At 38.1% G+C, this 15544-nt stretch overlaps 1 protein-coding gene across 4 annotated transcripts in view; it reads right to left on the reverse strand.

The window, feature by feature from the left end:
• The window catches only part of SLC4A7 (solute carrier family 4 member 7), a 109531-nt gene that overhangs the window by 50093 nt on the left and 43894 nt on the right, over window positions 1-15544 (reverse strand). For 2 of the 4 annotated variants that reach the window (XM_047769264.1, XM_047769261.1), the window contains exons 3-7: window positions 13141-13287; window positions 7142-7280; window positions 6441-6601; window positions 3716-3904; window positions 583-951 (exon numbers count right to left, since the gene is read on the reverse strand). In XM_047769264.1, the coding sequence (XP_047625220.1) occupies window positions 583-951; window positions 3716-3904; window positions 6441-6601; window positions 7142-7280; window positions 13141-13287 (1005 nt within the window). The remainder of the gene's footprint in view (window positions 1-582; window positions 952-3715; window positions 3905-6440; window positions 6602-7141; window positions 7281-13140; window positions 13288-15544) is intronic. The other 2 variants (XM_047769268.1, XM_047769272.1) reach the window with 1 other exon arrangement.

Consider the following 15544-nt stretch of genomic DNA (forward strand, 5'->3'; position numbering starts at 1 on the left):
AGTCTGCTGCAAAATATAAAACTAGTCTTGAAATAATGATGATCCCAGGTTAATCACTGGTGAACCTCAATCTTCTCAAGAGACAAAATGAGAAAAAGAACACTCAGTTCTATTCTGGTTAGGAAGGTTAAAACATATCGCATCACTTAAAAGAACCAAATAATAGACAAAAAGCAGATCACCTCATTTTAATTTATTTACAACATGTGTTCATTCACCTTATGAATGAAACGCACAAGAAAAGCCACCATTTTTTAAATCATGGCAAATTAAAAGATCACTTATAAAAATGTCTATGTTTTTCTGCGCCATTGAAATGTGCCGATGTGTAAAATCTCAGAGAAAAATTGTGAAAGGGTTTAAATTATGTGTAGCCTTCTTTACAATATTTTTAAACTAAAAACTTTTAATGATTCTATCTTTCTCTGTAATATACTATTAAAGGAAAAAAAAACATGCAGAAGTCAAAATAAATGATAAGCGCTATCTATGTATGCTGCTGAAGCCATGTGCTGAAAGCATTCCAAGTGCACGTGATCCAGAGGCAGAAAGCACCACACATGGAAGATTTTGAATAGTTGCCTGAAGTTATGTCAACATTTTCCTCATTCTTCTGCTCCTGGCCTTTCAGTGCTTCTAAGTCTTCCTCAGGCGGATGAATTACTACTGTGGGAATATCATCACTGGCAGGAGAAACCAGTAGCTCTGGGGCCTGAAGCTGACTCTGCTGGGAACTTCTGGAGTTGAGGCGACTGACGCTAGGGCTGGAAGGAGGGCTGTGTGGAGGGGTGGGAACAGGGGTTGTACACCTCGAGCCTGCAGGGGTCCCAGCTCTCGAAGAAGGAAGAAGATGACTGAGAAGAAGAGATAAAGGTGATTCTCCTCTCAAGGAAAGGTTTGAGGCAGACAGACCTGTTCGCAAAGAGTGGCGGGAGGCTGAAAGGCCTTCCCCTGAGACAAAACAAATAAACGAAAAGTGATGAAGTTCACTGCAGAAGACAAATAAGAAACAAACAAAAAACCAATTTACAATGTAAACGTCAAGCTTAGGTCCAAAATGTCCAATCCATGCTGTCAGAATTAGTATGGCAATCAGGTTTTTAAATATTAGAAAGTCATTGAAAATTGGCTTAAACTCTAATTAGTTCTCTGAAGATATGTCCAAAATTCAAAACAAAAAAAGAAAAACCATTTTAATGATAGGTGGTGGGGGACAATACTCTGTTAGTTATGAGAACGCCCAATAGTATGGCTTTAAAAATAAAGAACAAGAACAATACCAAGACAAAGCTGTTGCTTAAATAATAGCAAATGAGAATAAAACACAAAAATAATCTAAGAAACAAAACCCCAAACAAAACTTACCAGCTTATATATTTAGCATATTTTTTCTACACTGTACCAAATGACGCTACAGATTCTCTCACAGGAAAAATCCACATTAATGGTATCTAATAATTCCTGATTTAAAGGTGATATCAAATCCTTGTAACATTAAGTCAATAGAGCATCACCTACTGATAGCACTCTCAAGTAATATTCAAAAACCTAAGACTGGAGTTCCCGTCGTGGCGCAGTGGTTAACGAATCCGACTAGGAACCATGAGGTTGCGGGTTCGGTCCCTGCCCTTGCTCAGTGGGTTAACGATCCGGCTTTGCCCTGAGCTGTGGTGCAGGTTGCAGACGCGGCTCGGATCCCGCGTTGCTGTGGCTGTGGTGTAGGCCAGCAGCTCTAACTCCAATTCAACCCCTAGCCTGGGAACCCCCATATGCTGCAGGTATGGCGCTTAAAAAAAAAAAAAAAAAAAGTCTAGAGTATTTCAAAAGGTCATGTATACTTAGACTTCAAATACATGGTTATTCTAATGAAGTGCAGCTTAATGGAACAACATTTTTTAGGAAAATCATGAGGAATACAACAATCTCATACAATCTAAGTATCAAAGCTATCAGCTCAAGAGATCCCAGAAATATTAAAAATAAAGATTAACCACAAACCACTACCATTTAAAGATAAGCTACATGCAGAAAAACTGTTAAATTACAACTGTAATGCAACAAAATAAGAGAGTGCCCATGCTTAAATGGCATCCAAAAGAAAAGAGCCATTGTCTTATGATTAAAAAGAACCAAATGACAATTGAAGAATAATCAGGAACCACTGAATATGAGGAATAAAGACTTGATATGGTCTCTCTGGGTACATGAATTCACTAAAGTAGAAAATATGCAACACATGGAAAGGTGAAAAGAAAAGGTAAAACGTGATATAGGTAGCTTGCTTTTAAATTGAACGTAGGTCCATAGGAGATTTATTTTATCCTTAAGGTTCCTTAAATATAAAAAGGCACAATTTGAAACAGATTAAAAAGAGTTTTAACAGTCAAATGTGCTGAAAAAAAATGGACTTAAGTATCTTACACTGAACTGCAGAAGATGAGTACATACTATCAACCTTAGATACATTAAAGTCTACCACCTGTGACTGTCTGCCTATAGACCACCTAAAAGTCTTACTGTTCTTGGAGTTCCCATCGTGGCTCAGTGGTTAACGAATCCGACTAGGAACCATGAGGTTGGGGGTTTGATCCATGGCCTTGCTCAGTGGGTTAAGGATCCGGCGTTGCCATGAGCTGTGGTGTAGGTTGCAGACGTGGCTCGGATCCTGCGTTGCTGTGGCTCTGGGGTAGGCCGGTGGCTACAGCTCCGATTCGACCCCTAGCCTGGGAACCTCCATATGCCGCGGGAACGGCCCAAGAAATGGCAAAAAAAAAAGTCATATTGTTCTTTCAGAAACAGGATGAGCAGGATGACACTGTGGCCCAGCCTGCACTCCTCCTCACTGTAATTCTCACAGGCTGGGTACAACAGCAGCAAGAGACAGCAGAGACCTTCCAAACCTACTCCAACCCTTTGCACCTGGATTTTCCAGAGTCACTGTCATCAGAACCAGCTTTGAGGCCAAAGAGAACCCCAGTGATAGTTTGCCAGCCTTAAGACAGTAGCAGAGGCAGGTGGCTACAAAACACAGCCTCCTCAACTCCCACACAACCTACTGCTAGAAAGACAGCACAATAGCCGCAGTGTGGGGGTCTGTGCCTTTCTCAATGGCTGGCAACATTAACTGGGTCACCCCAGCATAAAAGAGGAACAAGCGTGAAAACCTCTCACAAATCATATAAATAAAAGGCAGTGAAATCAGCACCGAACCCCAAAACAGTTGTTTATCCCCAGCAAATAAAGTATACTCAGGAGGAAAAAAAAATCACTTAGAAAAATCTAATATAGATCTTAAAAGTTTGCACACAAGACTTAGTATTTTTAAAAGATTAAATGTATAGATAATCATTTATGGCTCTTTTATCAATTATATAAGAATTCTCTAATGGAAACAAAAAGGCAAGAAGGAGAATTATTCATGGCTACATAGAGTGTAATATCATCAATACTTAAATGTCCCATTTTCACAGAGTAAATGCTTAATTTTTTCACTTAAGTAATTTCCGCAGATAATTGTCATGTTGTTAAGAAAGACATTTTAGAAATGAAATCTTTAAATGCACTATTATTTTTTTAAGAGATTATAAAGATAAAAGGACCTGTGTAATTATCTAGAAAAAAAAACATCTTTCTTTCCCCAGTGCTAATTGTAACACATTGGAATGCTGTTAGAGGAGAAGGGTTAGCAAAGACTGGATGCCATGACTTATCTCACCATTCCTCTCAAGCAAGTGAGGGTCAGAATGTTTCTTGCCTATATCTGCAAAAGATCGAACAAGGGGAATCCGACTGGTGAACCTTTTCTCATTCTGGTGATGATGCCTCTTCAGGAGGGCTTCTCTGACATTCTCTCTTATGGACTCATCCAACTGGCCAGAGGCGATCATGTTGTCCAGTACCATATCTAGGCAGAGGAAGATACATAAATAACCATCACCTTTATTACATAAACTAACACTCAGATGATCAGCACACAGAATAAACTGTAAAGGAAATCAGACCAGAAAATAAAGACTCTCAAGTAGCTCTACAAGGTATTATTCTCATCTAATGTTGAACATATGTACAAAGATAAATATAAAACATTATCCAACAAAAATGAACATATTACATAGAGACCCTTATTTTAATAAATTCTATTTTTGATAAAAAGCCTACTGTTATACACCAATAGCCTTCATATATATATATATATATATATATATATATAGTTGAAAGTGCTTTACTGATATGGATACAATAAATTCTATTAAACTGGATATTCAATAATACTGGCTTCCAAAGAAGTGAAGGTATTTTATTGCTTCACCTCGTTTTCCCCCCAAACTATACATGAATGTCCATACTCATTCATTCAATCATTAGCTATTTACTGAGTATCAACTATTTGCTCAGTGTTGGGAATACAGCAATTAACTAAGCAGATCAAGTTTCTGCTCTCACTCTTCCACAGACAGAAAAACCAATAAATAAATGACTAGATACAACATGAAGTAGTAAGTTTTAGGAAGATGAATATATCAGGCTGTTGGAGGGGTAGTAAAATGGAAAGATTGATGGCAATTACATTTTATACTTTACTGTGCTGAGTGAACTATTTTTAATTCATAAAGTATGTATAAAGATCTTTTCTTTCTTTTTTCTTTTTAGGACTGAACCTGCAGCATATGGAAGATACCAGGCTAGAGGTCAAATCGGAACTGCAGCTGCCAGCAATACAGAATCCGAGCTGCGTCTGCCACCCACCCTGGCAATACTGTATCCTTAACCCACTGAGCAAGGCCAGGGAGGGAACCAGCACCCTCATGGATACTAGCTGGGTTTCTTACTGCTGAGCCACAACGGGAACTCGCATATATAAATATCTTTTTAAAATATCTTTTTAAAGAACCACTAACTTGAGATGAATCAAGCTTTCAAACACATGAAAAGAGTCCTCTGAGAGAAAAATGGAAGGAATCAACCTAGCATGTAAACTCTAACATTAACACAATGAGTACAGGCTACCATACAAGTGAAAAGTAGATTATACATTTACTAAAATATTACAATGTATTACGGGATAACTGGAAAGACAAAGACAGACCCATATGTCTAAATTCAATCTTCCTAATCCTAACTCAGTTTTTCAGTCATCATACAAGACAAGAAAGTAAGGAGTTTGAGAGCTTAAAGATTTGGAGGGAAATACAGTATGTCTGGCCTGAGAAATTCTGATGAATCTATAATGATAGTCACACTACGGAATTTACTGCTCATGAATTTGATTTTGGTTTTGAGCAATATCAGTTAATGATGAAGTAGAGTTATCGCAGCTGTCTTTTTCTTCGTTCTACCTCCAGAGACCCTTCAACTTTTTCTCCTGTATTCCCACTGCTTCCGCCTACCATCGTTTCTTGCTTAGACATGCCAAATGGAGAAACGACCTCTTTGCTTCTAACCTCCTCCTAATCCAAAGCTGCCCTACCTGTTGCCAGAATGATCATCTTTCTGACACACATCTAGGTCATAACACTCTCCAGCTTAAAAATCAGTGAGAACCAGGAGTTCCCATCGTGGCGCAGTGGTTAACGAATCCGACTAGGAACCATGAGGTTGCGGGTTTGGTCCCTGCCCTTGCTCAGTGGGTTAACCATCAGGAGTTGCCGTGAGCTGTGGTGTAGGTTGCAGATGCGGCTCGGATCCCGAGTTGCTGTGGCTCTGGCGTGGGCCGGTGGCTACAGCTCCGATTCGACCCCTAGCCTGGGAACCTCCATATGCCGCGGGAGTGGCCCAAGAAATAGCAACAACAACAACAACAAAAAAGACAAAAGACCAAAAAAAAAAAAAAAATCAGTGAGAACCAAAATGCCCACCAAATAAAATCCAACTGCTTAACCCAGTAGCTCAAGGGTAGCTCCAATCTGTCTCTAATTTATACTCACAACATATCTCAAGAAATCTGTTCACACACAGAGAACAGACTTTTCTGAGATTCATATCTGCCTATACTTTCTAGATTTTTCTTCCTTTCCTCCTCTCTACTTAGAAATACCTTCTTTTCACTTGCACCAACTGCTCCTCGTCCCCATGTGTTCCAAGTCTGTGGAGAAGTTGTATAGCTAATGCGCCCTGTAGATCTTCCCGATACCCTGGTCCAGAACAAAAAACCTGAAAGTTCTTTCCTCTGCATTTCCAGAGAACAGACTCCATATCTTGCTTATGACACAAGTCACTTTCTACTTGATACTGTAGCTACGTCTAATTTAATCTTTTAGACCCCAAATTATCAAAGACAAAGAGTGTTACTTATATGTCCACTCCTCATAGTACTCTGCACAGAATGAAAGCTCAACATTTAACTGTTAAATCAACGGTCCAAAAATCCCACTTTGTTTTCCTGTTGACATATCTCTAATTTCGGCATAATTTACATATAAAAAAAGTCGATCTGCTGTAACCTGCTATTTCATCTAGAGTGCTTGCTCTCATATCCAGCATAACTGTTCCATTTAGGATGCAACTTCTCAGTTCAAAAAGGCTGTGCAGAGAGAGGGTTGCCACATAAGGTTTACTCCACCGGTCTCCACCATCTTCAACATCCTCCTCAAATTTCAGCCATCTGAAATGCATAACATGTAAGAAGGTTGTGTAAATAGTGAATTCCATCTGTTTATTTTAATATGATAGACACAAGCCTGTTCTTTTAAAGAGAAACAAACATCACGACCGCCAAAACCAAAATTCTCTGCCCACCTATTTTTAGGAATTAGGCTACTGGTCTATGATGTTGACGGTCACAAGTTACCTCGGTAGCTCCTCTTTCTAAGAAGTCTACTGAAACAAACTCTGCAGCTTCATATTTCGACTTCCCGTGGTATTTCAAACTTGAAATATGCAAGAGGATGATTTTTCAAACGTGTTTCTCTCAGTCAAGACATTAAAATCTATAGTCACATAATTCCTCTGGTGTGTTAGTACCAAGGATTATTCGAGGAAACGAATTTTGAGAATGAAGAGAAAGATTAAAGACAGAGTTTCCAGATTTGAAGAAATTCTCTACTCACTGTTTTAAAGTATTGGCTATCTCATCATTTCAATTTACATTCTCATTACAAAAGGAGACCAAGTAAAGGCCAAGGAAACCTGAGAGTGCCACTACCTGGCAGTCTCCTTCCACTCATACTCCTCTCCGTCTCTGTAGCAGAGCTCATCCATCTCCGTGAAGAGGTCGTGGGGAATGTGCTCTTCGTCGTCATCTTCGGTGCCCAGGATGAACTGGACTCTCTGGGACGGTGTGTCTTGACAAAAATCAGAATTTAAATACACTCAAAATCTTCCTCAATTAATATAAAGGTGAACTCACAATTCTGTAAACGTGAGTTACAAATATTATACAGATAATATTTATAACTGTATAAATTTTATATTTATAAAAATTTATATTTATAAAAATTTGTAACTGTTATAAATATTAAACAGATATCATCAAAACTAATTTCTTAGAGTGCCCATGTGGCTTAGTGGGTTAAGGATCTGGCATTGTCACTTCCATGGCTCAGGTTCAACCCTGGCCCAGGAACTTCTGCATGCTGCAAGAGCAGCCAAACAAACAAACAAACAAACTGACTTCTTTTAATTATTATTAAAATACTATAATTCTGGAGGGAAATGTGGACCAACAATCTAAAACAAAAGAATTTCACAGAAAGATCACCTCCACAGACAAAAAGGGAAAATTACATGTTAAAGATAAGTCACACTAATCTTTAATAAACTAACGTAGGAACAAACAAAAGTAAGCAGTATCTGAAAACAAGGAACCCTATGCATAAGATAGGACTTTTTCCTCACTAAAAATAGATGGAAATGTTAGATAATATAGAACATTTAAAACCCACTGAGCAAGGCCAGGGATTGAACCCAAAACCTCATGGTTCCTAGTCAGATTCATTTCCACTGCACCATAACCGGAACTCCGATGTTTACATTTTAAACCAACCCTACAGTTCCACTTGTTTTATCATATTAATTTCCTATTATAGCTATTACAAATCACCACAAACTTGGTGGCTTAAGTAACAAATTATTCTCTTACAGTTCTGGAGACCACAAGTCCAAAATGAGTTTCACACAGGTCTAAAAACCATGAGGCCGATTCTTTCTGGAGGCTTTAAGGGAAAGCCCATTTCCTTATCTCTTCTAGCTTCTGGAGGCACCCTATGTTCCTTGGATCTGGACCCTTCCCCATCATGTAACTACAACCATTATCTCCACCCCGATCTTCTGATTCCCTGTGATTAAATCTGGCCCACCTTCACTAATCCACCATAATCTCCTCTTCTCAAATCTTAACTTAGGAGTTCCCCGACGTGGCTCAGTGGTTAACGAATCCGACTAGGAACCATGAGGTTGCAGGTTCAATCCCTGGCCTCGCTCAGTTGGTTGAGAATCCGGCATTGCCGTGAGCTGTGTGTAGGTCACAGACGTGGCTCGGATCTGGCATTGCTGTGGCTCTGGCGCAGGCTGGCAGCTACAGCTCTGATTTGACCCCTAGTCTGGGAACCTCGATGTGCTGTGGGAGCGGCCCAAGAAAATGGCAGAAAGAGAAAAAAGATAAAAAAATAAAAAATCTTAACTTAGTCACAACTGTAAATTCACTCTTGCCAAACAAGGTTAACATTCACAGGTCCGGGACATTAGGAATATAGATGTTTGCGGGGGGCCACTATTCAGCTTACCACTATATGATCCCTCAAATACCGCTGGATAAGACGTGTTTTTATTTTGTTAAGGATTTCTGAATCTACATTCATGAGAAATTATTAGTGTGTAGTTTTATTCTCCTGTAACATCTTTATCAAGTTTTGGTACCAGGGTATGAATGGTAAAGTGTCCGCTCCTCTTCGATTTCCTGGCAGAGTCTGAGTTATTTCTTCCTCACACGTTAGACTGAACTCACCCATGATGCCATTTGGGAGTAAGTTTTCACTGTGGGAATGTTTCAGACTACAAATTCGATTTCTTTTTAGACATATAGGGTAATTCAGATTATCCATTTCTGCTTAAGAAGCATGTATTCTTAATGAACTTCCCCACTTAAGCTAAGTTATCATTGGCATAAAGTCATTCACGGTAGCACCTCCTCAGTCTCTAATATCCATACGATTTGTACTGAAAATTTCTGGTACTGAGTGATTTGTATCTTTTTTTTTCCTCACTTTATCAGTCTGGCTATATAGATTTATCAGGTTTTTGACCTTTGACCTTTTAAATAACCAGGTATCAATCTGATTGATTTTTGCTACTATTGCTCTGATTTTTATTTTATTGATTTCTGCTTTGGTTTTTATTGTTCCCTTTCTTTTCTATTCTGGTCTGATTTGCTCTATTTTTCTCCCTCAGTCTCTTAAGTTAGAAGATTTAATATAAGTAAATGCTATAAATTTTTCTCTAAGCACTGCTTTAGCTGCATCTAAAAATTTCACTATGTAAGCAATCCTCACTTTGCAAAGAACCACACTAAATGAAACCTGTGCATGTAAGAACCATATCCTCACTGTGCAAGATTTTCATTTTTATGAACTCAATATATTTTCTAACTTCTGCTGTGACTGCATCTTTAAGCCATAGGTTATTGAGAAGCTTCTTTAATTTCCAAATATCTGGGAATTTTTAACATCTTTCTGGTTTAATTCTATTGTGGTCAGAGAATATTTCACTCCTTTTGAATGTATTAAGATTTGTTTTATGGCCTAGTATATGATCCATCTTGGTAGATGTTCAATATGCACTTGTAAAAGAATGTGTATTCTACTGTCATTGGGTGAAGTGGTCTATGCGAGTATGTGAGTATCAATATGACTGACGGCTTTGTTTACATCTTCCATATCCTTATTGATGCATTCTTTACTTGTTCTACCCATTACTGAGAAAGGAGACTTGCAATCTCCAATCATACCTGTGGATTGATTCTCAGTTTTATTGGTTTTCACCTCATGTATTTTGAAGATATTATCACATACACATACATTTACAACTGTTACATCTTGGTTTCAGCAATCTGATTTTTATGAGACTTTGCGTGGTTTTTCTTCATGTTTCTTCTCCTTGGGTTTTGTTGAACTCCTTGGACCTGTTAGTTCAGAGTTTTCATTAAATTTGAAAACTTTTCAACCGTTTCTTCTTCAAATAATTCTTCTGACATGCTCCTTTCTCCAATTAAACATTATGTTAGACTACCTGATACCCTTGACCAATTACCAATGCTGTTCATTCATTTTTCAGCCCTTTTTCTGTTTAATTTTGATTAGTTCTATCACTATATCTTCAAAAATCATTGATCTTTTTTTCGGCAGTGTCAAATCATCTGTTAATCATATCTAGTGTACTGTTTACTTCAGATACTGCATTTTTCACTTTATTACACTGTTTGGAGGACTTTCATATATTTTCAACCTCTCTCCTTATCACACACTTATTTTACTCTCTCTTCTTGAACATATTATATTGCTTTAACATGCTTGTTTTTGAATTCAATCAACTCTTGTTTCTGGATCTGTTTCTATTGATTTATTTTTCTCTTGATTATGCTTATTTTCCTACTTCATTCTATTTCAAATAATTTGTGGATGTCAAATATTGTGCATTTCACATGGTTAGGTGCTATATTTTAGTGTATTTCTTTTAGCAGTACTATACTTTGCTCAATCATGAAGATACTTGAAGTCAACTTATGTCTTTCAAGCCTTGATTTTAATTTTTTTTAATGGACCAACTGCAGCCTTTAGTAATTTAGACCTACTACCAAGGCAGTACCTTCTGAGACCTCTACCTAATGCCCTGTATGTCACAGGTCTTCCCACTCGGACCAGTGGGAACACATCCTATCCCTAGTCTTTGAGTGAAATCCAGCAATTGTTTATCCTGCTTTCTGGTGGCTATGTATCTAGCTTCATGCAGTCTCCTGTCACATATACCCAGACTAGTACTCAGCAAAAGATTTAAAAGGACCCTCCTTCAGACCTTTGGAATACTCTCTGTGTGTAGCTCTCTACTCCCTAGCATGCTACACCTCAAGTTCTAACCTATTAGGTCTCCCCAAATTCCAGTCTCTATCTCCTCAACTCTGAGAGCCTGCTGGGCTTTGTCCAAGTTCCTCATGCTGTGGCCTGGAAACTGTCTCAAGGTAATAAGCTCAGGCAATCATAGGGCTCATCTCACTTGCTTCCCCTCTCTCTGAGGTCAGAGTCCTATGCTGCCTGTTGTCCAGTGTCTGAAAACTACTGTTTGATATATTTTATCCAGTTTCCTGTTTAAAATTAGAGGACAAATTCAATTCCTGTTATTCCATCATGTCCAAAAGCAAAAGACCTGAGTAAACTATTTTTAGAGAGTGGAGAGAGGAAAGAGACTTCATTCATTGCAATTTCTAGGATAGAGATTGGCAGTTAAAGCCAAAATAAACCCATTTTCCACGGCATAACACTTTTCTAGGCATAATTACTCCATGAAAAAGTCACAAATATTTTCCCCACCAAATTTATTTTTCAAACCACTATATTTAGACTTCAAATGTCAGGGCTTACCTTAAACCATTAAACCACCTAGCCAAGTGAACATATAAACATACTGACAGTTAGTAAATATAGCATTTCTACTAAAATACTGTGTGCCTTTTTATTCAGAATGAAACAAAGAAGCACACTGATCCATTCACAAAATAACACAAGATTCCTAAACTGGACAGATGCAGCAAATGAAGAGCAAAGTACACCTCAGTTATGTAATGTCATCAAAGTGCACTAGTGAGCGTTTCTAAAAGCAGTGCCGATTTTTCCTCTGCTAGCAGCATATCTTTGTTAGCTATATAACCACTTAACAGTTTACTGGGCCATCAGTATCTCTAAGTACTGGTTTAGTCTCTCTAAGCTGAAGTTTATCTATGCAATGGAAACAATATTACCTATTTTTTTTAAAATGCTGAGAAGATTAAATCCAAGAGTATATGTTAAGGGCTTGGTGGAATGCCTAGCACAGAAATGGCACTTAATATTTTATAAGACCTCAGTATTTTCTTTCTTGAGATGATGATATAAGCTGTATTTTTACACCGTAATTCTTTCCCTTTTTACCTCTTCAAAAAAACTTTCCTTTAGCACAGCACACAAATGACTGTAGAGGTGCAACTTACATGGCTTCTTGAGAGCACACACACTAAGACCTACAGTGTAGATGGCCATGTGAGCCATGATGTCCTAAGAAATCAACAGCACCATACATGTTCACTGAGTACAATGTCCAAGGGTCCTCCTCTGGCTGCAGAGCTAACTTTCCTGGCTCCCACCTTTTCCACTCTCGGGGCCACTTAAATCACTATCAACCTTTATTATCACATAACTCTCTCTTTCCTCTACTATATGCCCTTCTTTTCTGAAGAAGTGCCTCTGTCTACTGGCACTATTGTAAAGAATAATCCTCTAATTTTAAACAAAAATTCTGTCCTTCTAAAGACAATACTATCAAATCAAAGCACTCTTATTGCACAGAAACCAAGTAATCTAGCTTAACAGATAAAATCTTCTACCCAAAAAAAATGTATTTAACAAAGAAAAAAAAAATTCAATCTCTCCCAGGAACCTGAGGATTCCAGATATTTGTTTACTACATATGCAATAATGAAATATATAATAGAGAAAAGGAAATAAAACCCTGCTAAGTGCCAAGACTCAACATTTATGATTCCAAGGCTGAGGTACAATGAAAAATGCAAAGCTTCTTATATTTTTCACTCATCCCAAGTATATCTTAACCAACAAACTCAACATTTTTCTTTGTAGAAAAAAATAGTTACTTCAATTAGTATTCCTAAATGCACAGATATGTCTTAAATTACTACAGAAATACAATTCTTAAAAGGAAATATTTAATTTTTTAGGGTTTTTTTTTTTTTTTTTGCGGGGGTGTAGCAGCCTTAAGTAGGATCTCAATTCCCAGACTAGGGACTGCTCCCAGGCCACAGCAGTGAAAGCACTAAGTCCTAACCACTAGACCACCAAGGAATTCCCCTAAAAGGAAATATTAAAAAACAAAAACAAAAACAAAAAAAAACTTTCCAAGAAGGAACTTTGAACTGAATGGAGAACTTTCCACTTTCCTTACCATAAGAAGGAGATTCCCGTCCATCTTCTCTGTCTGAGTCTTTGTCTTTTCTTCTCCGGTGGTGATGTCTGTGTCCACGATGCCTGTGACGCCGGCGGCTCTCTCTACTGAATGGGACGTGAACACCTATATACACAGCTCGATGACCTGGTAAAATGTTCAGAAACATCACTGGCAGACCTCTTTGACTGCATGTCACAGATATTGTATATTTTACAAATAGAAGGTTTGTGGCAACTTTGCATTGAGCCAATTTATCAGCAACATTTTTCCAACACCATCTGCTCACTTCCTGTCTCTGTGTCGCATTTGTTCAGTAATTCTCAGAATGTTCCACATTTTTAAATATCATGACATTTGTTAGAATGATCTGTGATCAGTGATCTTTGATGTCACTACTGTGATTTTTTGGGGACATCACAAATCATGCCCATATGAGATGGTGAACTTAATCATTTAGTGTGTGGGTTCTGAATACTCTGCTGACCAGCTGTTTCTCCAACTCTCTCCCTCTCATTGGGCCTCCCTATTTCCTCAGACACAGCAATACTGACTTAGGCCAATGTAGAACCCTACAATGAATGGCCACTACATGTTCAAGTGAAAGGAAAACTCATACTTCTCTCACTTTAAATCAAAAGCTAGAAGTGATGAACCTTAGTGAGGAAAGCATGAGAATGCTAAGATGGGCTAAAAGCTAGGCCTCTTGTTCCAGTCAGTCAAGATGTGAATACAAAGAAAAGTTCTTGAAAGAAATTCAAAGTACAACTCAGTGAACACACAGATGATAAAAAAAATTGAAACTGTTGGAGTTCCTGTCATGGCATAGTGGTTAACAAATCCGACTAGGAACCATGAGGTTGTGGGTTCCATCCCTGCCCTTGCTCAGTGGGTTAACGATCCAGCGTTGCCGTGAGCTGTGGTGTAGGTTGCAGACGCGGTTCGGATCCCGCGTTGCTGTGGCTCTGGCGTAGGCCGGTGGCTATAGCTCTGATTCCACCCCTAGCCTGGGAATCTCCATATGCCGCAGGAGCGGCCCAAAGAAATAGCAAAAAGACCAAAAAAAAAAAAAATTGAAACTGTTACTGTTGATATGGAAAAGGTTTTAGTGGTGTGGATAGAAGGCAGACAAAACAGCCTTCTATTAGAAGGAGATGCCATCTAGGACTTCCATAGTTAGAGAAAAGAAGTCAATGTCTGGCTTCAAAGCAGCAAAGGACACACTGACTCTCTTGTTTAGGGCTAATACAGCTGGTGACTTTAAGCTGAGTCAATGCTCATTTCCATCTGAAAATCCTAGGGCCTTTAAGAATTATACTCAATGTACTCCACCTGTGCTCTATATAGCTTACATGTTATCTATATATTTTATTTACTTATTTAACTATAGTTGATTTATAATATTGTATTAATTTCAGGTCTACAGCTTCAGATTCTTTTCCATTATAGGCTATACAAAGCCTAGATGACAACACATCTGTTGACAATACGGTTTACTAAATATTTTAAGCTCACTATTGAGATCTACTGTGCAGGAAAAGAAAATTTACTTTCCAAATACTACTGCTCCTTGACAAGTACCGGGTCACCCAAGAGCTCTGATGGAGATGTACAGGAGATTCATGTTGTTCTCATGCCTGCTACCACAACATCCATTCTGAAGTTCATGGATGAAGGAGTCAACCTTCAAGTCTTATTATTTAAGAAATACATTTGTTAGACTATAGCTGCCATAGATAGTGATTCGTCTCATGTATCTGGGCCAAGTTAATAAAGGACCTTCTAGAAAGACTTAGATGCCATGAAGAACATTTATAATTCATGGGAAGAAGTTAAAACATCAATGGTAATAGGCATTTGAAATAAGTTGATTCCAACCCTTATGGAGGACTGTGAGGGGTTCAAGACTTCAGTGGAGGAATTAACTGCTGTGGTGGAAACTGCAAAAGAACTAGAATTACAAATGAAGACTGAAGATGGGACTGAACTGCTGCAATCTTATCATAAAACTTGAATGGATAAGAAGTTGCTTCTCACTGATGACCAAAGAAAGTGGTTTTTTGAGATGGAATCTACTTCAGTAAAGATGCTGTGAAGGTTGCTGAAGTGACAACAAAGGAATTAGAATACTACACAAGCTTGATAAAGCAGAGGCAGGGGCATTGAAAGGATTGACTCCAATTCTGAAAGAAGTTCTACTGCGGGTCAAATGCTATTGAACAGCCTTGCACATTACAGAGAAATCATTCATGAAAGGAAGAGCCAATCAAAGTGGTAATCGTCGCTGTTGTCTTATTTTAAGAAATTTATCCCAATTAATAAGAATCTACTATATAATACAGGAAAATCTACTCAATAATTTGAAGTAACCTATATGGGAAAAAAAAAGAATGGATATATTTTT

The sequence above is a fragment of the Phacochoerus africanus genome, chromosome 1, assembly GCF_016906955.1.
Source record: "Phacochoerus africanus isolate WHEZ1 chromosome 1, ROS_Pafr_v1, whole genome shotgun sequence".
NCBI classification, from domain to species: Eukaryota; Metazoa; Chordata; class Mammalia; order Artiodactyla; family Suidae; genus Phacochoerus; species Phacochoerus africanus.